The 25,917-nt window shown below is 36.6% G+C and overlaps 2 protein-coding genes across 2 annotated transcripts; one reads left to right on the forward strand and one right to left on the reverse strand.

Annotated features, from left to right (window-relative positions):
- Positions 1–2,403: 2,403 nt before the first annotated feature.
- Positions 2,404–6,465, forward strand: LOC131154580 (protein FLX-like 3). Its single transcript, XM_058107449.1, has 4 exons — positions 2,404–2,620; positions 5,103–5,639; positions 5,856–6,001; positions 6,140–6,465. The coding sequence occupies exons 2-4, from the start codon at positions 5,113–5,115 to the stop codon at positions 6,253–6,255; spliced, it is 789 nt and encodes a 262-aa protein (XP_057963432.1). The 5' UTR covers positions 2,404–2,620; positions 5,103–5,112; the 3' UTR covers positions 6,256–6,465.
- Positions 6,466–14,302: 7,837 nt separating this feature from the next.
- On the reverse strand, positions 14,303–18,544 carry LOC131154581 (homocysteine S-methyltransferase 1). Its single transcript, XM_058107450.1, has 7 exons — positions 18,015–18,544; positions 17,737–17,793; positions 16,859–17,064; positions 16,619–16,748; positions 14,949–15,152; positions 14,704–14,775; positions 14,303–14,580 (listed from the first exon to the last, which is right to left on the reverse strand). The coding sequence occupies exons 1-7, from the start codon at positions 18,177–18,179 to the stop codon at positions 14,437–14,439; spliced, it is 978 nt and encodes a 325-aa protein (XP_057963433.1). The 5' UTR covers positions 18,180–18,544; the 3' UTR covers positions 14,303–14,436.
- Between the last annotated feature and the right edge of the window lie 7,373 nt (positions 18,545–25,917).

The following is a 25,917-nucleotide window of genomic DNA, read 5'->3' on the forward strand; positions in this document are numbered from 1 at the left end:
ATTCACTGCGGGGTACACGTATATACTCCATGGCCTACAATGTCTAACACCAATTGTTGTGACAATCAGTGCTCTGACACCAATCGTTGGAGTTGAACACGCAGCGGAATCACGCACAACTCAAACCAATCCAGAACAATTGATGCAAAACAATTAATGATGAATATATGGATCAAGCAAGCACGAATCATAATCACATAGTAATTGAAAAATAATAGACAAAAAGCACAAGATTTATATGGTTTGGCAATGTGCCTATGTCCACAGAAGCAACGACCGATTTTCACTATAAGATTGTTCAAGCTTACAATTAGGGTTACATGAACATATATATATATATATATATATATATATATATATATATATATATATATATCAACCCTATGCGCATAAAAAGGCCCTAGATAAAATCTCGGAGGAAAATCCCCAAATTCCTCCAATTTACTGATCTCCAATTGGAATTTCCATATTTGCGCTGAACGAAACCATAAACAGTTTCAGCCAAACCGTTGAGGGTTTGAGACAAAGAGTAATTCCCTCGCAGACATCTCTTGTAACCGTTGACGATTTTAGGATAACCATCGACAATTTCCTTGCTGATGCCAAATCGTCGAGCAAAATCTAGTGATGATTCCCTCTTGCTAGCCTCTCCCTTTGTTCTTTGCATCACTATGCTTTCCCGGTACATTTATCCACCCAAATATGGGCCACATCTCCAACAACAAGGTTAAGGGACTCACCCATTCAAGGCTCAAGATTTAAGCACAATGGTAAGATTTGTACTGGCCAGTGGCACGGCTTACAGAGGTGATGGGTGTCCACAGTGGCAGATCACAAGGTCTTGGGTTTCTTTCTTTTTTTTTTTCACAAAAAGAAAATCTAAGACAAGACGAGAGAACACCACAAGCGTGAGATCTGACACTGTGTTGGCAGCCGCTTATAGTGATCAAACGTCAGGGATAACTGAGAGCCACTGATCTATTGGCTCAGATACCATGTTAAACTTTGGAAAAAATGCCTATTTCTTTTCATTCTATTTACAGAGATGGAAATCCACATATATAGAAGATAATTGAAACCTATATTTGGATATACAAAGATTATGGCTAAAATAAGTGGTGACCCTTAAAATAGGGGGTTTACATTCAAGGCTCATCCTTATAATCTCTTTAATTGATTCTAATGACAACTCGCGACAACATAATATACTTACTCAATTTTTTTCATTATATAAATGAACAAAATCATGAGCCCTTAGTGAGTTGGACTATTAAGATGCTTATGAAAAATTTTGTTCTTTCCGACCCTCTCAATGGGAGAACATTTAGGATTTTGTTAGACAAAAGGTACAAAGTTCTCTTGTACTACCATAAGGTTTTTTTGCCCCTAGCAATCCACTTTCAGCCTTGTGTACTAGCCCTATCACTAAATTTAGGTTATGCAGAGTCAGCTAAACAAGCCTATAACTAGATAAACCCTACTTTTAAGTTCAGTAAGCTTAATTCAACCTTATCAAATGATGCCATGAACAAGTCTAATCCAAACCTATGAAAGGAGCCCAACTAAGTCTATAACCATGCCACTCATGAGTCGAAATGAACCAACCCCATTCATGTTCAACATATTTATTAAATGAGTTCCAAAAAAATTGAAATGAAGACAACTCATTTTTATAATGAACATATCTAAGTAAGTCCTTATAGCTGAATTTTCGATCTACTTATGAGCGATTTGATTCATTTGTAATCCTAGTTGAGACTACTATGTCATGAATTGAGTATCTCAGTCAGGGGTGTTTGTGGGTTGGGTTGGGTCGACTTGGGCGTAAAATTCCAACTGATTTGATCTTGTTGGTTTGTTAAAAAATCATAATTAGGTCAAAATGTTCACAATTATGTTTGAGTAGGTTTGTATCAGTTTGAATATCGAGTGAGTTGAGTTAGATGATTTAACTTGTTTAAAGGCAAAGTAAAAAGGTAAACAAAAAAAAAAAAAAAATACAAAGGAACATATGTGAGACAGTTTTTTCAAATATATTAATACATATTATATTAATTGAAAATGCTACTTACACTTGTAGCATTCAAGTTAAATATATTCACTTGGTAGATTTCTCATAAAAAAATAGTATCAATGCAATAATACGGTGTAATATAAGTATTTTAAAATTTTTAATTATTTTATTAATAATACAATTTAAATAAAGTTCTGCAAATAATTAAAGAAACATTATATTTTTTATCTAACACACATATTATTATTCACATTAAATAATAAAACATTGTCTTCCAAAAAGATCAAAATGTACTCCATAAACATCACTATAATAAAAAAAATTGAAAATATTATATAATCCTTCATATACATTCTTTCATAAGTTTCGAATAATTATTGGCCCTTGCTGAAGCCACTGAACGACGACGTCGCGTAAATTACTCGCGAGGACGTCACGTGGGAAGGGAGGGGCTGTTTCGTCATTTCGCCCCCTTTCAGCACTCAGCAAGTAGGGTTGCCTTGCGGCTCCGTTTTCTTTGGTAAGAGTACCGAGAAAACGCCTCCGTTCCTGCTCTCGTTGAAGCGCTTTCGCTGATTCTCAGGCCGCCGACGATTCATCCTCCCTGTAAGTTATTGTTTCTCTCTTTTCGTATCTATCTTCGTCGTCTTCATTTTCATATTCATCTTCTTCTTTATCATCTTCTTGATAAGGTGTTCAAGCAATGGAAAAGCCGCAACATCTCCATGTGATTGTGTATTCCCGTCAAATATTTTGATTGGACTCTTAAGTTTGTCTCGCCATAGCGAAACTTTCTGGCTTTTGTTGTTTAAGAACCCTAGATTGGCCTGTGCAGTTCATTTCTTTCTTTCTTTCTATTTCTTTTTTCCTGCTCTGTGAGTTTCTATTTTGTTTGAATTGTATCCACAATTTTTGTATATATGGATGTGTACATGTATACGCGTGTGTACATATATACTGCTCGGTATCAAACTAGAACTAAGCAGATCTAGGCCTCTTCTTCTACTTAAAACTGAATAGACCAGTTGCCAGATTGCTTAAAACATCCTGGATTGAGCTTGGATCGACTGTAGCGTCGAAAGATTTATGGAGGGCTATATATAAGAAATGATGCTGATATTGAAGAAGATGAAAGTAGTGGTAGTGGTGGTGTCTAAATTCTATGTTTAGTCGTTTATCTAACCTGCTGTTATTTATTATGATGCCCTTTCTGGTGGTGGTAGATATTCTAAACTAAGTGTCATTGGGTCCCTCTCCCTATTTTTTTTATTTTCAGCATAGATTGCGGATTTAAACTTCTGCTGAATGTATGGCAGCCAATAAATTGGTTAGTACTTGAAGATGGATCTGCAGTTGGAAATGGACCTGCACCCCGGGTTCATGGAGTTTGGGGTTCTAATAGGGTTCTTAAATAGTTTAGTTATTCTATTACAGTATTACCTGTTAGTTGTCCAAGCATCAAACCCTAAATTGTTTCGATGATCTTCTGTTAAAATTTTCAATTTTTGAGGATGGGAGCAAGGTTCTTACTTTTAGACTTCAATGAAAGAGTTTTTAATGCAGCCAAAGGGTCAAAGTGCATATTATTTGGGGGGGCTTTAGCGAGAGGATTGCTTTTGATTTAATATGGATCTTTAGCCTATATATCAAACAAGATAAGAAAGGAAGAAGCAGGAAGGGTAAATTATTTACCTGATTATGAGGTTTTGTCATATAGCTGCCATCAATTGCTGGAGATGATTGTTTGAGAGGATGTTTTCCTAGCACCAGTCACACTATGCAAATGGGGCTTGATAGACTCCCAACAACCAACTTCCTGTATCTCTTTGTTAAATTCTTATTAGTTCCCAAGCTTATAGCTGTAGGGAGATTATTCTTTTGTTTCCCCTTGTTAAATCAGACCGTAATCAGTTTCAGTGATTGCAGAAACCATCATCAAGTGGACGTCTTTTGTAATTCTTGATTGTCAATTTCTATTTTTTGTTCAAAACTAGCTGATTTTTCTTCATAAGAGATTCATGTTGGCAATTTTTTAAAGCATGAGCTGCAGTTGAACATGCTTTAAATGAAATAAATAAAATCATACCTGGGCAGAAAAAATTTTCCACAAGGACTTGATTTGGAGAAAAAATAATTCATTATAGAAGAAAAAAGAAAGTGAAGATGAGTCTTGGGGACATTGAGATAAAGGCCCTAAATTTTGGAGGAAGGAATGCTAGAAATGGAATGATTGCAATGAGATTCCACGTCTTGACATGGTGTGACTTCTGAAGGAGGCTACAGCACAGTTTGTGTTGCTTATCTGAATGATGAGACATGGTAGATCTTTATTAGGCTAATGCATGTGGAGAGACAAGATCGTTGCTTGCCATTTTTCAGTTGTAGATCTCACTTCGAGGTGGACATGTCCAGTTTTTCAGATATTCTTTGTCAGGATGAAGAATGGGTGTAAAAAAAGATTACCTTCTACTGGTGATTGTTTTAATTATTGTCAATCTCCAAACTGGTAGATTTGAGTGGGGTGGTATATGGTAAAACTGTTTTAATGGCCTCTATGAGGAAGCCTGGGTTCTTTGTACTTGTGTTTTCTTGTTTCCCTCTCTAAATCCCCTACACCTTAAGAGAGGATCCTCACTTTTCGGGTAGGTTTATTGAGATGTGGTGGCATAGTGATGTAGGGCTTTTGAGATCTAGATCTAAGTAATTTGAAAGACCAAATTGTGGAAGATATGACTTGATTGTGTAAATTTTGGGAGGCCAAGATTTAGTTCAGCTTCCATTACAAGAAAAGCATTGGGCTATGGATATATGATTGGGACTTGCTGATAGTTTGCAAGCTTCCTTGGAGTGAAGTTTATTTCGGTGCTCTTTGGAGACCTGAAGATTGAAAACTAGTCTTCCACTCCATCTCTTTTTGATTCCAATATTGTTGTGGTGAAGTACCAAATATATTAGAATGTAAGGAGCTTCCCTATCCTAGAAATTTAATGAATATGAATGAGCAGCCTGTTGGGTTGAAGTTTTGATTCATCTTTATGCCCTCCATATTGCCTTATTTGGATTCATCAAACTCGCATTATTTCTGCAGGATCCTGAGTATGGCAGGGAGAAACCGCTTGCCTCATCATGCTGATGGCTTACGAGGTTTTCGTGATGGCCCTAGGCCTGTGTTGAACCGAGGGCCAGGACCCTTGCCTCTTCACCCTGCTGCCATGGAGGAGGAAATTGAACTCCGACATCGAGAGCTTCAGAGGATTGTTGCTGAGAATCGTCATGTAATTGAGGATAATACAATTCTGGAAAGAGAATTGGCTGCAGCAAAAGAAGAGATTCACAGGTTGGGTCAGGTGATACCCAAACTCCGAGCCGACAAAGATGCACAGGCCAGGGAGTTGATTGAGAGAGGATTGAAGCTAGAAGCTGAGCTCCGTGCTGCTGAGCCTTTGAGAGCAGAGGTTGTGCAGTTAAGAGCTGAAGTCATGAAATTGAATACCTTACGGCAGGATTTGTCTGGCCAGGTTCAGGGTCTCACACAGGACATTACACGAATGAAAGCTGAGAATCAGCAGTTTATGGCCTTGAGGACTGATGTTGAGGGGATGCACAAGGAGGTTGCTGAGGCCAGGTTTGAACTTGGTTTCTGATTTTATTAATTTATCTTAATCACAAGTTCTTATAGTGTCTGCTTTTACTCCCTTTTTTGTAATTTTATGCTGACGGGTGGGCTATTACACATACTAGGACCAGTGCAAGAGTTGTCAGATACAGTGTGATTTTTGAGATTCTCTTGAAGTGATTTGGTTTACTGTCTTACCTAATTGGCTATGATTAACATTTTTAGGAGAGCTTATGAGTATGAAAAGAAAGCAAATGAGGAGCAGATGGAACAGAAACAAGCAATGGAGAAAAACCTCATTTCTATGGCTCGTGAAATAGAAAAGCTACGAGCTGAGCAACTGAACACAGAGAGGAGAGCACGGGGATTTGGTAACCTCTCTCCCTCTCTATCTACCTCCCTCTCATTATTCTTATCATTACCTCTGGAGCCTCATGAGTTGGGAACATGCACTGTTTGAGCCCTAGGAAACCAGTCCTTATTCTGAAGCCCCTTCTATATTTATGTAGGTGGAAGTTACGGAATGTTGAATGGGAGTCCTGAAATGAGATATCCAAGCGCTGGCTTTGCTGATGGCTATGGTGGAGCTTGGGGACCTTATGATAAGCGTGCCCCTCGACGTTGATTTGGCTACCATTCTAGCCTACTAAATAACTTGCCATTAAGAAATACCCTATGTAGGGGTCTTGTTTTAAATTATGTTAGGCTCATGTCATCATTTGCTGCTGCTGAAAACAAAATCTGGATTCGGGATCCTGTTTAGCATTTTATTTTCTTGTGGCTTTGTTGTAGGTTGCTTACTCTGGAAATGGATGCACGTTTGGGATTTCACGAATTCCTTGATGGATCTCTCATTTGACTGTCACTCTTGTTCCTCAGAACCTTATCAATGCTTCCCCACCTAGTTAGGATATGGTGAGATGTATCATTATGCCTAGAACTAGCAATGAATTTGCATGTTCTACATTAACCTTTTGTTCCTCTTCTCCATTACACTGCTTAGGTGTGCCACAAAAGTGGGAGAATTGCTAGAGGCTTGTTTTCTTTGAGCCCTAGGGTTGGTGAGCTTAGGTCTGACCTTTTACACTGCCAGCCCAACTCACTTTTAAAACTGCAATATGATTCCGCCTCCAACCTCAGATTGTGCCTTGTCAACTCAACTCCTTTCTAACAGTTCGACATTTCTGTCTTTAATATTTCTGAAGATGTTTGGACTGAATGCTTGGAAGATTTTCATGGTAATGTTTCAAATATACTTATTTCTATCATTGCCAAATGAGTATGCTGTAGTTGTTTGATTAAAAACAACTCTATTATACAAATTGTTCCCTTTCAATGTTGGTGTCATACTGCTGCAGAAATCTTGATTTGCTTTGAATTGTTCCAAGGAGCTCCACCACACCACCCCCCCCCCCCCCCCTCTAATGCTTCTGGATGAAAATTAACTTTTGTACTGTCACTCTTTTGGATTTCCTATCACTAATTTGATTTCTGTTTGTGTGATGAATGGGGTGGGATTTGTTGAAGTAGAATGGAATAAAAAATTAAATAAGAACCAGCAAAAAATTGTAGGATAAATTCAACTTATTTTATCTTTATGCATTGACATTATATTTGGTTTGTAGAATAGAATGTGGAAAGTGAAAATTTGAATGGAGAACACTTAAGTAATTAAGTTGATTCAATTTTAGTCAATTCTATTTGGTGACAATTGGGGGTAAACTCTTTTCCATTCCATCTTTAATTTTTATGGGTACTCCTCTGCAATAGGTTAATTTGATAGTTGTAGACATTTGTTATATTGACTCTCAGTTGCGACTTTAATTCAACCTGTTTTTAACACTTTTACTCATTCCTTGGTCATTTAATTTGTTTTGTTTGGGAAGAGGGCAAAGTTTTAGGATATTGTTTTGGATGGTGGTAAAATATATCATGGATACACGGAAAGAGAAAAATCAAATAAATAAATAAACAAATAAAAATAAAAAATCGCATAGTAACACTATGAATCACTTGAGCTCACTTTCTATATGGGTTATAAACTAATATTAGCTATAGGACAAAATGTATATAATTCAAATCTAACAACTGTTATGTTTTTATCAATTGGGAAGTGGCCCTTAAGTTTCTATATGGTTGTCAATTATCCATCTTAAATTATTTTTCCATCTCCTTTGAAGGTTAGAATGTTAAATCTTCAATATTAAATACTAGAACCAACTATTGGGATGTTTTAGCCAATGTTCCTATGGCCCTGAAGTGACCCATGTCATACACAGAGGAAGAGCTCACATTAGTGGGGCATACTCCTGTTCGAATTAGGATTTGAAACTAAACCTTTGGAAACCTCCTATTTTCCAACAGAAATGTTGGCCTACTTCTACACTAGATATATTGTACAATCCTTTTAGTGTGTTGATGGAACATAATAGAACATCCACTCTAAGATCCTTTTTCAAATTTGCCCCCCATTTCGAGTCAAAAGATAGATAAATAGACATATCCTATTGCACTGATCGGGGACGTTCATTTCGTAGTGATCGAGAAATCAAGAACAATTTTGATGTATAAGGTTTTTGTTTTCTTTCTATTTTTTAAAAAAGTAAATTAAATAGGCTTATTACAACTGCCATTTGCCAAAAGAATTGGGCTATTTATACACTTGCACTCGTAGAGAGAAGGGGGAAGGGGCGAACAAGAGAGAGAGAGCGAGAGAGAGAGAGAGAGTTTTGGTGTAATTTTTGTAGGAAAAATCAAGTTTAGGCTATTTATACACTTGCACTCGTCGACGAGGCCACAAAGGAAGTTCGTTGACGAATGACTATTTCTCGTCGATGAAATTTAGAGCTGAAAATAGCCTCTCGATAATTTCTCGTCAACGAGACACGTGTTCTCGTCGACGATCCCCTCAAGCGTGTTCGTCGACGAGACCCCTGTTGAAATTCTAATTACAATTTCATTTCTTTCTCCTTTTATTATTTAATTAATATAATTCCTTCGGGTCTCTACAATTAAACTCATGTTCTTCCTTTTCACTTTCAATTTCATTTCATCATCTAGCACACTGCCCTGATAATATTCTTTTTATGCCATGCTTCACCCCATGGTTGAGGTTGTACTACCATGAAGATATTTTTCACGCCATGCTTCTCCCCATGGTCGAGGTTATACTACTCTGAAGATATTTATCACGTCATGTTTCACTCCATGGTCAAGGTTATACTGCTCTGAAAATATTTTACACGTCATGCTTTACCCCATGATCAAGGTTATATTGGCCTAAACATATTCTCTACGCCACGCTTCTCTCCATGATTGAGGTTATGCTCCACTGAATATATTCTCTACATCATGCTTTACCCCATGGTCGAGATTATGTTCCCCTGAATATATTCTCTAGGCCATGCTTCACCCCATGGTCGAGGTTATGCTCCCCTGAATATATTCACTACACCATGCTTCACCCCATGGTCGAGATTATTTCTCTCCACAATTCACCATTTCACGTTTTTCATTCACACTCCAGTATTCAAAATTGCAATATTCACATTGCAATTTCCCACATTTCTATATTCACAATTTCAGTATTCATATTTCACATTCATATTGCAGTATTCACGTTACAATATTCACATTCTCATATTTACATTTTAGTATTCACATTTCAACATTTTTAATTTCACCATTCATATTTCATCCTATCATATCAAATGATATTTTTATCATTTCAACACACATTTCATCTCATAATAATGCATATAAATTTGCTTCCATGTTATTCAACATTTCTCAGTTAAGTCTTTCTATATTTCTTATGTCATCATTTCTCAGAAGATACTCATTAGTAAATATCACCTTTTAATATTTCTCAATAAAACAATTCTCATATCTTTACAGTTCAGAATATAAGCATCACTGGGTTTCTCTTATATTCATTACCGCAGAAAACATTTCCATATATGTTTTTATTATATTTTCGTTATTCTCCGTGCACATTACACAACCCAGTTTCAACATATTCTCAGTATAAATCATATGCCACATAATTTCATCTAATATTCATGTCATAATATTCGCAGGTAATATAACATATTTTCCTTTTTCACATATTTATTCATTCAGTAATTTTAGAAAATACTGTTATAATTTATTCCCCTTACCTGACTTACTAAGAGACTCGCTAAATCCCAACTCCCACACCTGCGGTGTTCAAAACTCACAACCCTGAAATTTTTATTTTCCCAAATAAATCAACTCAACCTCCAGAAGATATTTATCATGCATGTCTCACGTGATACTCCAATTTAACAATTAAGACTAATGTTTAATACCCTTAGCTCAGTTTTGGAGTGGTGCTTCAGATTGAAAATTTGCTCCGGCTAAGTTGCAAAGAATCCTTCCTAGATCCTTATAATGGTTCTTGATCGTTGATTCGGGCTAAGAAGAAGCCGGAATCGAAGAAAGAAGGGGGAGAGAACCGTAGGGTTCCAAAAAAGAGAGAGAATTTTATTTGTTAAAAAGAATGAAACTTGCGGGATCCCTTATAATCCTCACTGCAGAGAAAACCGTCGACGATTTTCTGTACTGTTCACAAAATCGTTGACGGTTTGGGCTTTAACCCATCCCTTTTCACTGTTTTACCTGTTATCGGCCCGCGGTAAAAAGAAAACCGTCAACGGTTTGGTCTTCACCAAACCAACAATCCTCCTTTTTCAAATTTCTTTTATTCTTATATTTTTCGGGTCTCTACATAAGTACTTTTATTAATCATTATAAAACGATTTTGGCCATTGTTGTGAACCATTTTTGTGACTATTTTTTGATGTTTTTTTTTGTATCATTCTGTGACCATTGTTACTAAATATTTTATGATCGTTTTTTGGCCATTGTTGACCATTTTATAATTGTTATTTGTGTGTGTGTGTGTCTCAAGGTTATGTTTTAAGAATGTGATTTGCTACGATTTTCTTCTTCCCCCCAAAATTCTTCTCTTTGAAAATCCTTTGTTTGTTAATCGAATGATAATTCTTGTGGTCATTGTTACGATGTGTTTGGGTTAACCAAGTTGTTATAGTCTCCCAATTAGTAAGCACACATCGATCAGAAAGATTATTGTATCCTGGGTGTAGATGCTAATAAACCTTCTGAATCATATTGGAGGGGAAAAATATTTCCTAAAAAAAGTGTTACACATGTCTAAATCGATAAGTTTTCTAAAGTTTATTTTTCACGTCATATTTTCATATTTATTTTTCCAACAAGAAGACCCAATCCATCATATACTCCTAACAACCCTTCCATGTACAAGCTCAAGTCCACAATATCTAATGAGTGTTGTCTAGTCAAACCTCCATAGTCAAACTCCTCTTCCTAAAATCCCTTAAGCCTCTACATTCTAGCTAATAATCTTAATACTCTTAACTCATTTACCACCCCCATAATTAATAGAACAAACTAGAGTTTTTAATTTCTTTTGCACCTTTTTCTTCTTCCTCTCATACTTTCTAGGACTCGAACTCACCCTCACCTCAACACTTGTCGAATCCACTAGTTTCAAAATCAAGTCCCTGTTAGGAGTTTTTGCCGATCTCTATAGTCCTTCCCATTCCCCCCCAAGCTAAACCTAGAAGCAACTCCCCTAGAAGGACCCTCCTTTTGGTATAGAACATTAGAAGGAAGAATTAACTTAATAGGGAAGCGAAGGATACCCTTTTCTAGACTTAGAAGTACTTGGATCCTCTAGTGAGACATTTGTCACTTCATTGTTATCCCTCTCAATAGAAGAATGCCCAAGATGTCCACTAGATTAATAATATGCTTAAAGAAAAGGAACAAAGACTTTCATTTTTTTTTTTTTTTTTCAAATTGTCTTTAGTATCATCTTCACCTACTAGTGCAGTTTCAGATCTCAAAATAGGACAATCTTTCCCAAGGTTCTGTGTTTCCTTTAAGAGATCATCTCCCACCCAAACAACTCCTCAACTTTAGTTTTGGAACCTTCCCTTTATTACTGTTAAATACCATTCTTCCCTTCAAGTTCAAATTCGGCTCTTAATTTATTGATCAACAGGCCCTTCTTATATGCACATGAGTTGCTCAATTCATATTCCAAGTGAAGAAATAAGTTCTTTAATTCTCTTTATTAAAGCCCCTTGCTCCTCCTTAAAGATCAAAACATAAAGGAGAGAAGGGGTTGCTTATAGGGAAGTTGTTTTCCTCCAAGATATGATACTAAATTTCTTCAATGAAGGATCATGCTTCCGTCTATTGCAAAGGTTTTAAGCCCTGATTGATTAGTCCACTCCCTTTCTTAACAACTTCTAAAATCTAGATAGAAGACCCAGCTAAATCCTCCCCACCCCCACACCATTGAAATAGCCAGACTCTTCTTAATTGGAAGGGCTTGAAATTTTTTCATGGAACATGCTTCGAAGCCCATCCCATTTTTCCAAGAAGGGCTCGAGACCACCTCCTAGAGTGGGCTAGGATTTTTAGCTTTCACGACCCATTTATGTACCAACCTACTTGACCCATTTTGAAAATTCTACACCTACTTGACCTTACTCTCCCAGGTCCTTGAAGCTCATTGAATAGTTTAAATTTTGAAAGAAGATTCCCTTTGCCAGTAGGATTTGAAAGATCAATACATGAGAAAAGAAACATCTCTTAATTTTTGCTACTATGGCTATTCAACCCTCCCGAAGATCCTCCTCCCAATTGCTGAAGGTTCTTTGACAATGTTGGTGAAAGATTGCGATTTTTAGAGCCAATGGAAAAGATGTGTGCCTTATCTCCCTAAACTTGAGATTGAAGTATTCCTACGGATCCACACTCTATAGAATGTGAACTAAGGTTTTTGTTTCTAACACCTAGTTTACGCCCAATTAATAGGTCCAGGATGACTGCAAGGAAACACCACCACTCAAATCACCCTTGGGAATAAGTAAATTTTGCCTCCACCTCCTTTGAAGACCTCTAGGCACAGGAATCTGCACCTCCCATTTGATCGCAAAATTATGCCAACCCATCCTCCTTGAAACAACCCCTCCCCTCCCAATCCATCGCATCAAAGCTATGGCTTTCATCATAGAGCACCCTCAACGACCTCAAGGCCCACAAGAATTCCTCTTTCTTTAGCATATGAAGGAAAAAAATCTCCTTGCAAATTCTAAGAGGCAATATGTAGAAGAATCAAGATGTTCCATAGTAAAAACCTTTCAATGAATCCTAATTGTGAAGAGCACCTGTATTTCGTTCCTAATATCTTGAAATCGCAAGAAAGGATTTGGTTTTAAGGTAGCTAGTAACTAAATTGGTTTAGGAATCTTTAAAATCACATCCATGAAATTGGTGAAGGAGGCAACCAAGAGGACCATCACAAATCTCTGCTTCTAAGCTATAAAAATTGTCTTGACTAGAACACAAGAGGGGCAACACTAGTATCTTCATTGTTTATTCAGAGTTCATTTGAGAGTATTTTAATACTTAATTTAAGGTTTTTTTTTTTATAAAATATTTTAGTTATTTTAGGATTTCATTTGATATTTAATTATCTTGGAATTATTTTTAAAAAATTTACTTTAAAGTTATTTTGTAATTTTTAATTATTTCTAAATTTAAGATTTCGTGGTCGCATATAAATGAAAAATGAACAATCATGAATTGTGTCACATCCTCAATCACCATTGGGGAGTAGCAAATAGGTCCCCAAACTCAAGACTCATCACTTGAAAGCTCGATTCTATATAAAGATTTAAATGTGGCGACGCTGATGACAATGACGTAACAGTTTGAATTGAAGAATCGGTAATTGGTATAGTGAAGTCATTTGCAAGCATAGAAAGCTCCAATGTCTCTTGATAAAGCATTAAGTCCTCCAAACAAGAAATTACATTAATAAGCAAATCTAATGGAAAATCAAGTGATATGTATTATTTAAATGACTTGACCTTTTCCCGAAGCAGTTGTACATTTAATTTGTCTTTTTGTTTTTCTATTGTTGTTGCCGGAACTCTCTTTAGATTTCAAATTAGCAACATTTTTTTTGGAATTTTCCGAGGCATCTTTTGTCATTCGTTGATTTTGTGTTTCCTAGCAACAAGTTCTTCTCCAATCCTCGAAGAAAAAGGTCTCTGCATATTTGGAGGATTTGAGAAAGGAGTAGTGTTTTGCTTTTTAAGGGTTTTGCTCAACGACGGTAGTGAATGGTTGGTGGATTGAAGTTAGAATCTAATACCAATTAGTGTTAGCAATTAATATTGGATGACAAAAGGGAAAGAGATAAAGACGGAAATATTGACAAATTAGTGAGCAGAAATAGGGCAAAGAAAGAAAAGGATACGACGAGAAGTAATGGGAAAAGCAGAGAAGAGGAAGAGTAAACTCAGGAACGAGAGATTGAGAGGAAGAGTTAAACATAGAGAGAGAGAGATCTGAAAGCAAATTCATATTTGCAAAATATAATCTACTAGAGATTTAGAACTTTGGGATTTCCTTTGTTTAGGCAATTTGATGTATTAAGAATTTCAGTTATTTTAGGGTTGTTTTTTGATATTTTACTAGTTTTGGGGTTTATTTTGATATTTAATTATTATTTTGAGGTTATTTTGTAACTCTCTCTCTCTCTCTCTCTCACACACACACACACAATAGAAAGCAGAAGCAATAGGACGAAGCAGGAAAATGGGAACCAATGTATTATTTCATTTTCTTGAACCAATACACCACCACCCAAAATCTTCTATAACGGGGAAAGAAACGAATGAGAAATCGGTGAGCTATTGGTAGTGCTCAAAAAGGTGAAAGCTTAGGGCCTTCCTTTTAGAACCTTCGAAATGGATGCAATGGTTGAGGGTGTCGTCCGACAACAGCCTCCAATGAGTTTAGCTCCTGAATCTCGCCATCTTGTGGCAAACAACTCAAAGTTGCTATCACCGAAGCACTTTGATGGCTGCCAATCCAAAAAATATAATGCAGAAACAATCAGCAGGCTAAATATCTCATTTTGTATTCATGTGTTCGCGTGGGTGCATGAGAGAGGGGGAAGGGGGGGAGGTATCATATCTTGACTCACCAGCCATCTCTTGGCTCTGCCATCCCACACTTCGCCACTATTGGGGTACACAACTATGGCCTTTTCTGTCAACTAGAAATGGAAAAAGTTTTTTGCTTTCAAATCAGCAAACAGGGGGAATTCATATGAAGGATGTGTAATAAGGGCAAAAGAGAAACAGAAATGCTTTCCCTTTGATTATTTGATCTCACACATAGATATGGTATGCCAAAATTTTGAATGTTCAAGCCCCTGCATTAAATTACCTCAGTAAACTTGGCAATGAGGCTTTCAATAAAATGGGGTGGAGCACAGTTTATTCCAACTGCGCACACTCTTCTGCTCTTGTTTATTATATCAAGGCACTCCCTAAAGCTCTCCCCTGAGGGGGTATTCACACCATCTACACAACTGAAGCATATCCAAGATGGAATCTGGACATTTTCTTCTTCAAGCAACTCAACACAGGCCTGCACTTAGTTTTTATAGATACCAACATTTTGTAAGCTTGAATTAAAAATTAGATTGCATAAATGTGATGCGCATGCTTGGATACAAGTCTACATCCAATGGAATATTTATGAAACAAATGTTTTACGTAACACAAGTTTTCCATTGTGGAGCTATGCCACAGTGATTCTAAAGATCAGAAATGAAGAGGTAGTTTCTCCTATTTTGATCATTATGGATTCAGATCTCAATAATATGGTAATGCCAGCCACATGGATGCACATGCAATAAACCCACAAAAGTGGATAGGATATATAAATATTTAACAAATAAATAGATAAAGGAAAATATAGATAGTGCACCAGAAAAGACAAACTTAAGCACATGTATACAGAACAAGAAAACAGAAATTTCTCTTCTCGTGATCAGAAGGGCACAAATTGTGAAATTACTAAGGGTGTGTAAGGAACAAATTCTTGGCAGAATTGATTTGAATGATTGCCAATGCTCAATGTGCAATTTGTTTGTCAAGATTAATTGGACATTTGCCCAAAGAAGACAGCAAACTAGCACCATCCCTCCTGTTAAATTTCTTGAATTTATCCCAGATCATTGATGCAGCACTTTTTTAATTTTAAAATTTTTTTTGGGGGGCTGAGGGAACTATGCGTGGGTTACACAAAAAAAAGGGGGGGGGGGGGGGTGTTAAAACTGACACTAGCAACAACATTCATACTCAAATTGTTGCCTCCACGCCACCCAAACTATGTGTATATTCATCTAACTTACACTCAGTAGGCACTGTTAGTCCTGCATATAAATTTCATGAGAAGGATTAAACATTCCTCAAATGACCAAATGATATGGGCATGCTATGATGACTATTGCAAAGTTGTTCTCCATTGAAGTTTCTACTAGACCTCCACTATCACATGATTGGAATCTCTTGGAACATTATAAAAGGACACAGAGATATATATTTTGTTGAATCTATTATCGCCTCATAGTTCTTAAAAACAGTCTCAACATTAACTCTACTCGCAGCAAGCAGAAAAGGAAGTGAACAAGACAATGTCTACCAAAAAAAGCTATTGAGCATGAAAGAAATGCCGCAACGGATGGGGGAGAAACCTTCACTCTTTTGCCACTTACAGTTATTTCAAAAATCTTTTATAACTGAAGATAAATGGATGGCATCAGAACAAAAATAACAAAACAAAATAAGAAGGCATTGTATTGCAAATGACAAGAAAAGACATCACATTGGTTTTGGAAGATGATAAAGCATGGAGAGCAGCAGCACCTAATGAGGCTATTGTGTCCACAGAAAAAAAAAAAAAACACTTTTTACTGCAGAACACCAGAGACAGAGGGAATACCAAAACAAGAAATTGACTTATATAACACCTTGCCGTGTCCAGATGTTCTATATGATGAATCTTGGATCTGCTATTTACATTTCATCAAAGTTACTGAAGGAGCAAACCTGAGTTTCAAGCTTATTCGGAATGGTCTCAAATGCCAGCATATCTGGACCAGCTTCTACAAGAACTTGCAATCTGTGCCGATGGAAATCTTTCAGCTTATCCAAATTCACATCTGTTCCGTAAAATCCACTAGAGAAAAACAAAATAGAACATCATATACCCAACAAGAAAATCATTATTATTGATCACACATGCAATTTAAATACCAGCTCCAGATAAACTATCGATAATTGTGGCACCTGTACTCTGAACCATTAGCAAGATAAGCTCCATAGCTTCCAATGGAGGCTGCAACCAATGGCCGGTTATACCCTTGCTCAGGAATTTTTTTCATGACCTCACAGAATGTATCACGGGCTTCAAGAGCCAATTTAACGCTCCTTTTTAGTAACAACTCTCCTTCTTCAATGGACAGTCCCTTGGACTGAAATCCAGGAAGAGTCGCCTATGTACGCAGAAAGTGGCAAAAATAAAGACATGGGAGAAAAACAACGTGACATCTACGCCGTAAGCAAATTTTACCTTACAAAAGACTAACTTTGGTAAAATAAAAAACATGCACATAATCACAGATCTCATTCTGATCGTAAAAGGAAAATGGTTAAATCAAATGACTGGACCCCCATGCATAATTGGCTTTACAGTCACTTTGTTGGCCAGACTAAGTAATTACCCTTGATACTGGACAGAGTTATTTGCATTCAGCCATCCGCACTCTCTCAAAATATGCTGTAAACACCATTTTTCAACAAAGACAGATTGCCGTTAAACTATTGTAGTTAACCTAGATGGCTAGACCTTTCTTAAGTCTTAATAACTTCTGCTCCATGGCAAATGCTCATTTTCTGATCCTCATATTTGTAATTTTGTCTGACAAATCTCTGCATCGTGGACAATGACAACTGAAAATAACTATTTTGGAATTTCTTGATCATCAACGTAACCAAGATGCTTATCCTTTTCCAATGCATACCAGAGTCACCCATATATATATTTTAATCAGAACCTTTGTATGGTGTTATGCTAAAAAAAGATTATAGTTTCCCTTAACACAGGAAAAAAAAAATCATAGACTAACTCGATTACAAATTAGAATGTGAAGTAAAAAGGCACAAACCTGGTAGGAGGAAGTCACAAGTATATCTGCCCCAGCCTCCAAGTATTCCATGTGAACCTGCACATTTAAAAGAAAATAAAATAAAAAAATAAAATAAAATTCAGCAAATCTCCACGACTCGTTTCAATCTACATTGCTGAGCATTGATCAGGTATTGCCCCCTGGCTCGGACTTTGCCAACATATGATTAAGATCAAAGAGAGATTTGTTGATTCAAATCAAATTCAACTTCAGGGGAAAAAACGAACAAATAAAAGATCGGGGGAACAGAGAGAAACCCGTTTGATTAGGTCAGGATTTTCGATCAAGCAAAGGGCGCTCCATAGAGGGTCGTTAATGGCGGCCCCGTGTTTCTCTAGCTGGGTGGCGAGTCCTCCGTCGACCACAGCACATCCTCCAGCCTTCTCTATCAGGTCTTCCAACAACGTCTTCACCTTCACCATATTTCCACCCTCTCTCTCTCTCTCTCTGTGGATCCACAACAGCAGCTAGAGGTGGGGAAGTTGGAATGACGGAGAAGAAACCTTGAGGGGGGTCTGCTGGGAAGCTTTATTAATGGTGACGGTGAAGAGGGAGCTGTTGCGTGGAACAGAAACAGCGAATTTGGACAGGATTACGACTCAGGTTCGTGCCTTGTCCACTAAAGCCGGCGGTTCGGTCTGGATTCATTGTACCTGCCATAGCCGGCGGTTAGCTAGCCCCCAGCTTCTTTTAATCGCTTCTTCATCTTTGATCTTACCTTTAAAAAAAATAAAAAAATTGCTTTCCCCAATTGGAAATTCTAAGGTAGCTGCTGACCAAAGAGGGTGGGGAGGTATTGGGACAACCGTTGGATCATATGATGAAGGCCAGAGCATAATTGGATCAAAATAAAGTTAATTAACCAAATTGAGTAAATTTGGTTAATTTGATTAGATTAATATAAACATTTTAGTTGGATCAATTTTTACTGTTGTAAAAAATTAATTTTCGATTATTGATTCAAAACACGAGTTAATCGATGATCTATATATATAGTAAGAATTTATATATGATGTATTTAGTAATTTATGCATATAATAATAATAATAATAATAATTTAATGTATATAAATAATTAATATATAATGTATAGTAATCACATGTAAATTGATTAAAATTGATAAATTTATTTAACCAAAGTATTAATCGACCGAATATCGATTCAATTAAAAGGTTAATCTGGTTTGGTTTGCTTCGATCCAGTTTGATTAGTTCAATTAACTAAATTAATTGTACTGATCGAGTAATTTAGATGCAAATATGCTAGGTTTGGAATGTGAGAGACTAATATTAGGGAATGAAAACATGGGAAATGATAATTTTAGGCTTTGCATATTAATGAAAAAACAATTTGTTAACTTTATGAGTTCAATCCTATTTTAATAATGACAAATTACGTTATTTCTTATTCGTACACTGAGCTTATGAATAGGGTTAATTTTTAGCACACACAGTGGGTAAGGACGCAAGGATGTCATAAGGAACACAAATATCATATCACATGATTGGCACCTGAAGAGCAAAAGGAGATGAAGACAAAATGTCTTTATTGTAATTGCAATTCAATTTTTGGTCTGTAATATTTATGGTCTATAATAATTGTATTGCATGCATGATAGGATGAATAAACTCAAAATACCATAGAATGATCATAGGAATCCCTTAAGCTACAAATGTCATACTCATAATAATAGGGATAAAACTTACTAGGTCAAAGATGCAAACTTCATTTCTTTTAGTGCCTCGGTTGACTAACCTCCTGGCATTATAAATGCCTCGATCGACTGTCCAGGACAGAAGTCAATATGTTGACCAAGCCTCGGTTGATCGAACCATGAGTGTTTAAAACACCTTGGTCGACCGACCCCTCTGGCAGCCCCAAAGTAAAAATGTTGACCACAGCTCAATCGACTGACCCAAATTTGAACTGAGCTTCCATGGTCGACCGACCTTCATACTACCTTCCTCAGTCGAATGACTTGTAAGTTCAAAATGACCACAGTCGACCGAACTTCAAGCTTGGAAAATTGAACCTAAGCCTCGGTCAATCAAACTTACGAAAGTTCAGAAATCGCCTTGGCTCAGCCGACTGGTCACTATCCCACGATCGATCGAACCTCTCAGGTTGCCGAGTTTTTATCGTGGTAATCAGGGATTAATTTTTAATTAAACATGGCTAAACTTTTTCTAAAATTCCTTTTATATCCCCAACGGTTATATTTTGTTGAAAAACTATATATACCCTTTCATTTGGTTAGATTAGGGTGATTAGCTATCTTGATTAGCAAAAATTCTCTGAAATTATTTGTGTAAATTTTTCATACCCTCATTCATACAAGCTTACATTCATACTCTTACTCATTCTTCTTGCTAAATCCCTTTGGTAAGAGTATTTTAAGATCATCTATCTCATTTGCAAATGCTTACACTCTCATTGCATATTCTTGTTTGATATTGATTTTATTGAGAGTAAGCTAGAGTTTTCCCTTGTGATTTAATTCATAAGTCTCTTTTGGGAAGACACTTTTGGGATTATGAATCTTTACATGCTTATTGCATGATCTAAGAGTTTGTATTGTGTTTTTAGAAAAATATTTTTTAACATGCTAAAAATCTGAATATCTCTTATCCTTAATACTTATAAATTATTTTTAAGATATTTGCTTGTGCTCTTGAGATCTTTGAGTTTACAACTTGTGATTGGTATATATATATATACCAATCTTTACTCAAAGATATATATGTGTGTGTGTGTGTGAGAGATAGTGTGTTATGAATGAATCTTTGAGTAAAGATATATATACCAATCACAAGTTGTAAACTCAAAGATCTCAAGAGTACAAGCCAATATCTTTAAAATAATTTATACGTATTAAGGATAAGAGATATTCTGATTTTTAGCTTGTTAAAAAATATTTTTCTAAAAACACAATACAAGTTTCATAACACTCTCACACACACATATATATATATATATATATATATATATATATATATATATATATATATATCTTTACTCAAAGATTCATTCATAACTCTCACATATTGATTGCTATATTTGCATTATCTTGAGAGTAGTCATATAAACTTCATTGAGCTTATAATTCCTATCATACTGAAGTGCAATTGATTGTATTTGTACATATCAACTTATTGGAGAAGCACACACATTGTACACAAAATTATTTGATTATCTGTTGTAATCCATGTGTGCCTTGAGGTAGGTCTTCTTTGCTCCTTTAAGGAGAGGTTGTAAAGGTTGGAGTCAGCCCTGCAAATTTGACCTGGGGTATTCCTCGCTCAGTAAAGAGAGGCTTTGTAATTGGTGTCGCTCCACCTATAAGTGAATTTTAGTTGAATCCTCGAGCTTGCGAGTTAGAGGCGGGAACGTAAGCATAGTTGCCGAACCTCGATAACACATATGGCGTCATCTTTACTTTATCTACTTTACTGTCTTGTGCATGCTTGATTAAATTTATTTGGAACTTATTATTTGTGAATTCATCTATCTGTTTATTTCATACGAACATTAGATTGACATTAGGGTTGTGAAATACTCTTTGCTGGAATATTTGACCTAGAATTTTAAAAATCTCCAATTCACCCCCGCTTGGGATTACACTAAAAACAACATTTGGTATCAGTGAATAGTTGCTTAGACTTAAACGTTTTTTTACAAAAAGATCGTAATGACTCATGTTAGTGTAACACCATTTGCTGAGGGACACTCGTCCACACGTCCTCCTATTTTCTGTGGTATGAACTGTAGAGACTCGGAATATTTAATTTATGAAAATAATAAATAAAAAAAAGGAAGGGAAGGAAAGAGAGAAAAAAAGAAGGGGAAAAGAAATTTAAAAAGGGGGCATCAGCAAGGACTCGTCGACGAACCCATTACCTTCATCGACAAACGTCCTTCTTGGTCTCGTTGACGAGTACACGTGTCTCGTCAATGAGAAGATACCCAAAGCAGAGAATTTTAGGTCATTAAGGGTTTGTCGACGAACCCATTATCTTCGTCGACGAATGCTCTTCTTTGGCTCGTTGACGAGTCCACATGTCCCGTCAACAAGGACACGTGGACAACTACCTATATATAGCCAAAAATTAGATTTCAGCGAGAATTTTATTCTCTCCCTTACTTTCTCTATAACGCCCCGAACCCCTAAACCCGGGTCCGGTGCGTTACATTTTGGTATCAGAGAAATGATTTTGGGATTTTGAGGATTTAGGAAATGATTTATACTAGCGTATAGGAAATAGTTAGGATAAGGAATACTAGATGAATAGGTTAGATATTGAGAAGTAGGTTTGGTGTAGGGAAGTATAGGATCTTGTTTTGTGATTTAGAGGTGAAATTATGTTGACGATTTCTTGTGATTTTTCTGAAGTAGTCGACGGCCTCAAAAAAGCCACGGTAAACCTTAGATGTTTTTGCTTCTGAATTGTGAGACTGGTCCTTATATGGAGATTTTGGATTTTATTTAATGATTATGTTATTTGGAGTTTTAATATGGAATTCTTATTTCTTCTCTGTCCTATTTTTCAAGATGGATTCTAGAGAATAGAATATAGAGGCTGAAGGAAGGGAGGATTCAGTGACCTCTAGCGAGGAGGAAATAGATACCTCTAAGGTACTGCGAGATATCGTCTGTCAAGTTAAAGTAGAAATGAAGAAGGATCCAAAAGAACAGAACTATCCACCTGCAGGGTAGAACTGCAGCATAAAAGAGTTTATGAGGATGAACCCTCCAACCTTTACAGGAGGACCCGATCCGGTGATAACAGAAAATTGGGTACAAGAAATAGAGGAGATCATGGCTGTACTTGACTGCACAGACGAACAGAAGGTCTGCTATGCCGCTTTCAAGATGACTGGAGAAGCAAAGTACTGGTAGCTTTCTGCAAAGCTGTTGGAGGATCAGAAGGTCGTAAAGATGGCTCTTACCTAGGAGAGGTTCAAGGAGCTTTTCTTTGAAAGGTATTTTTCTTCATCTGTCAGAGAGAAGAAGATTGAAGAGTTCACCAATCTGACCCAAGGAGACATGACAATTGCGGAATATGCGGCTAGATTTATGGAATTGTCGCGGTTCGCTCCATTTCTGGTCTCAAATGAAGCAAGGAAGGTTAGGAAATTTGAGAAAGGTCTGAAGTGCAAAATCTACGAGCTGGTGGTCGGGTTTCGGGTCCAAAGCTTTTCAGAATTAATTGACAAGGTCTCAGTGTTAGAGAAAAGTATACAAGGCAGCACTAAGCCTCTAGAGCAGAAGAAGAGACCTGCACCATCTAGCTTTCATTCTGAGGCCAGTCAGGGATCAGCGAAGAAAGGGAAAGAAGCAATGGGCTTTATATGCCCGAAGTGTGATAAGAGGCATAGGGGCGAATGCTGGTATGACACTCCGAATTGCTACAGGTGCGGTAAGCTAGGGCACCACAGGAAAGATTGGCGAGAACCCTTGCCTATGGTAACTGCTCAGAATCAGGACAAGGGAAAGCAGCAGATACCACTTGGAAGAGGTGGTCCGCCTCAACTGTACACACTTCGAGCTGAGGAGGATGCCACCAGAGAAGCAGGTATGAGATAATTTAATTTAATGAATAATGATTAAATGACTCAAGTGATTATATGCATGTTAAGTTCTTATGATGGTATTTAGTAAATGAGTTTAAGTCATGTAAAAGGATGATTAGATAGTAAAATTTCGAGGAAGAAATTTCTTAAGGAGAGGAGAACGTAATGACCCGGAATTAAAATAATTAGAAAATATAATGAATAAAATGGATTAAAGGAAAATAAGGGGAAGGAAGGAAAAATTTTTAAGAAAATAATAGGCCTCGTCGACGTATGTCCTGTATTCGTCGACGAGTGTCCTTCTAAGCTTGTCGACGAACTTGGTTTCTCATCGACAAAGGAATCCCGAGAGAGTATATTTGGAACTCTGAATTTCGTCGACAAAAGTGTCTCTTCGTCGACAAAGACTCTACAGCGCCTCGTCGACCAATCGACTTGTCTCGTCAACGAAGCCCTGTGTATAAAAGGGGTTTTTCTTCATTTTCAACATGAATTACGCGAACTCTCTCTCCTCTTTCTCTCTTTAAAAATGATCTTCCATCCTTCTCTATTCGATTTCGGGTTGATTTTGACCCAATTTGACGATCCGGAACCACCACGAGGTTCGTGGGATCATTCTCTTCAAGGCTGTGGGAGTTGATCGTCGGGTTGTGAGGTTTGGGAAACATCCCAAAATCAAGGTAAGTGAGTTATTTTGGGTTTTCCGTAACGAATAATGTTGTATGGAGCTTTGGGTTTTCCGTAACGAATAATGTTGTATGGAGCCTAAGAAGTAGTAAATAAGTATTTTTCTTAAGATTTAAGTTAATTGGAATTTATTTTAATTAAGTTAAGATTTTTGGATTTAGGGTCCATGTGAACGCCGTGTGGGTATCAATTCGGGGATCCTACAGGTATAGTTGAAAGTCAGATAAGGGAGAAATTTATATATTAAATCAGGTTTTTCATGAATTAAAATGGATTATGTGTTATTTATGTATATATGTTTATATGTGAGTTTAAAATGTCAGTCATGAAATTTATGTTTTCTGAGCTTAGGATTGTTTATATAATTATGTATATGTGAAAGTAAACGAATAAAAGTGAAAATGAATTTTCTAAGGAAGTAAGGAATGAAATGTATTTTTAGTATATAAATGTTAAATGTTGGTTGACTTATTTTTAAGGAATGTATATGAATTTTATTGTTAAATTGTGTGGCATGAGATTCGGTGCAAATATATGTTAAATGTATGAGATGCAGGCTAAGCAAATAAAGTGTTATGAATAAAATATGATATGGACAATGTTGCTTGTGTATGTTAAATGCAACCATGTAAATGTAAGACAGCTAAAAGACAACCATGTTAGCAGATTCTAGCGCATTTCTTTGTGGAAACTAACTGATGATGGCTAAAGACCAGTTGTACCACAAAGTAATGAAATGAAATGTTATGCAATGAAATGACAATGCAATGACAATGCAATGAAATGAAATGTGAAACGTGAACGATACGAATGAGAAAAAGTCACTTAAAGTGAAACGAAATGCAAGGTTAAGTTATGAACATGAATAAATGTGTATGAATGTATAATGACAGAAAGGAATGATGTATTATGATATTAGAAGAATGTATGTACATAAAACATGTTACGATTTGGGCAAGGCGAACTCTTCGCCTAAGGGCTTACTGAGAAAGACGAGTGCTCTAGTAGCTTCAGATGTGGCAGTAGCTGCATAACGTACTAGGGTAGAGGGAACCTATTTATATGGGCGGGTAGATTTCCCTATCCTTAGGTTATTGTTGAATGCGTGAGTACGAGATTAATCTAACACTTGAGGGCTTACTGAGTAAGGTAAGTGCCCTGGTATGCTTTAGTTGTGACTTTAGGGTTACCTATGTATCAGAGCAAAGAAGTGCTACTTGTATGGGCAAGTAATCACCTCTATTCTTGAGTAATCTCGTGGGTTAAACCTTTGCATGTGATTGTTTAGGTTCAGAAAATGATTTCAGAGTTATGTTAATGATTTGCAAATGTAATTAAAATGGTATTTATATACCTCATGTTGGCCACACGCTGTTTTAATCTATATGTTTCTTCCCTTACTGAGATGTGTCTCACCCGAATATAAATATTTCTTTTTCAGGACATCCTCAAGGTTGGGCTTAGGAGCTCGAGGGTATTTTTAGCATTTTGGAGGACTATATAAAGAAATAGAGTATATGTTGATAATATTTTGGGGATGTATATATTATGTTATAAGTGTTATGTTTTAAGTCTGTGGAGAAAAAAATGTTTGTGGACATACTGAAATGTTTGGAGATGTATATATATATATGGAAATGCAGGTGTTGGACAAATTTTATGGATTTCTAGATAGGTTATAAGAAACTTTGGTATTATGGAAAGTTGGTATTGTAGAACTATATTTATGGAGATTATGGTTTATGTTTTCCACTGCGTATGTATGGAATGTATGTAAGGATTTATGATTTAGCAGGTTATTATTAGGCATAACACACCAGACCAGGGTTTAGGGTTCGGGGCGTTACATTCTCTCTCTAGCTTACAACCCAACCTCTTTCTCTCTTCGATTTCAACTTCGTT

The sequence above is a fragment of the Malania oleifera genome, chromosome 4, assembly GCF_029873635.1.
Source record: "Malania oleifera isolate guangnan ecotype guangnan chromosome 4, ASM2987363v1, whole genome shotgun sequence".
NCBI classification, from domain to species: Eukaryota; Viridiplantae; Streptophyta; class Magnoliopsida; order Santalales; family Ximeniaceae; genus Malania; species Malania oleifera.

What these genes read in the sequence shown, in the direction of transcription:
- LOC131154580 (XM_058107449.1), top strand. Translation starts at nt 5,113, where the DNA reads ATGGCAGGGAGAAACCGCTTGCCTCATCATGCTGATGGCTTACGAGGT. An exon ending in AAGGAGGTTGCTGAGGCCAG is followed by an intron (nt 5,640 to 5,855) that starts GTTTGAACTTGG and finishes TAACATTTTTAG; the next exon opens with GAGAGCTTATGAGTATGAAA. An exon ending in GAGGAGAGCACGGGGATTTG is followed by an intron (nt 6,002 to 6,139) that starts GTAACCTCTCTC and finishes ATATTTATGTAG; the next exon opens with GTGGAAGTTACGGAATGTTG.
- LOC131154581 (XM_058107450.1), bottom strand. Translation starts at nt 18,179, where the DNA reads ATGGTGAAGGTGAAGACGTTGTTGGAAGACCTGATAGAGAAGGCTGGA. An exon ending in TTGTGACTTCCTCCTACCAG is followed by an intron (nt 17,065 to 17,736) that starts GTTTGTGCCTTT and finishes CTGCGTACATAG; the next exon opens with GCGACTCTTCCTGGATTTCA. An exon ending in TCATTGCCAAGTTTACTGAG is followed by an intron (nt 14,776 to 14,948) that starts GTAATTTAATGC and finishes TTCCATTTCTAG; the next exon opens with TTGACAGAAAAGGCCATAGT.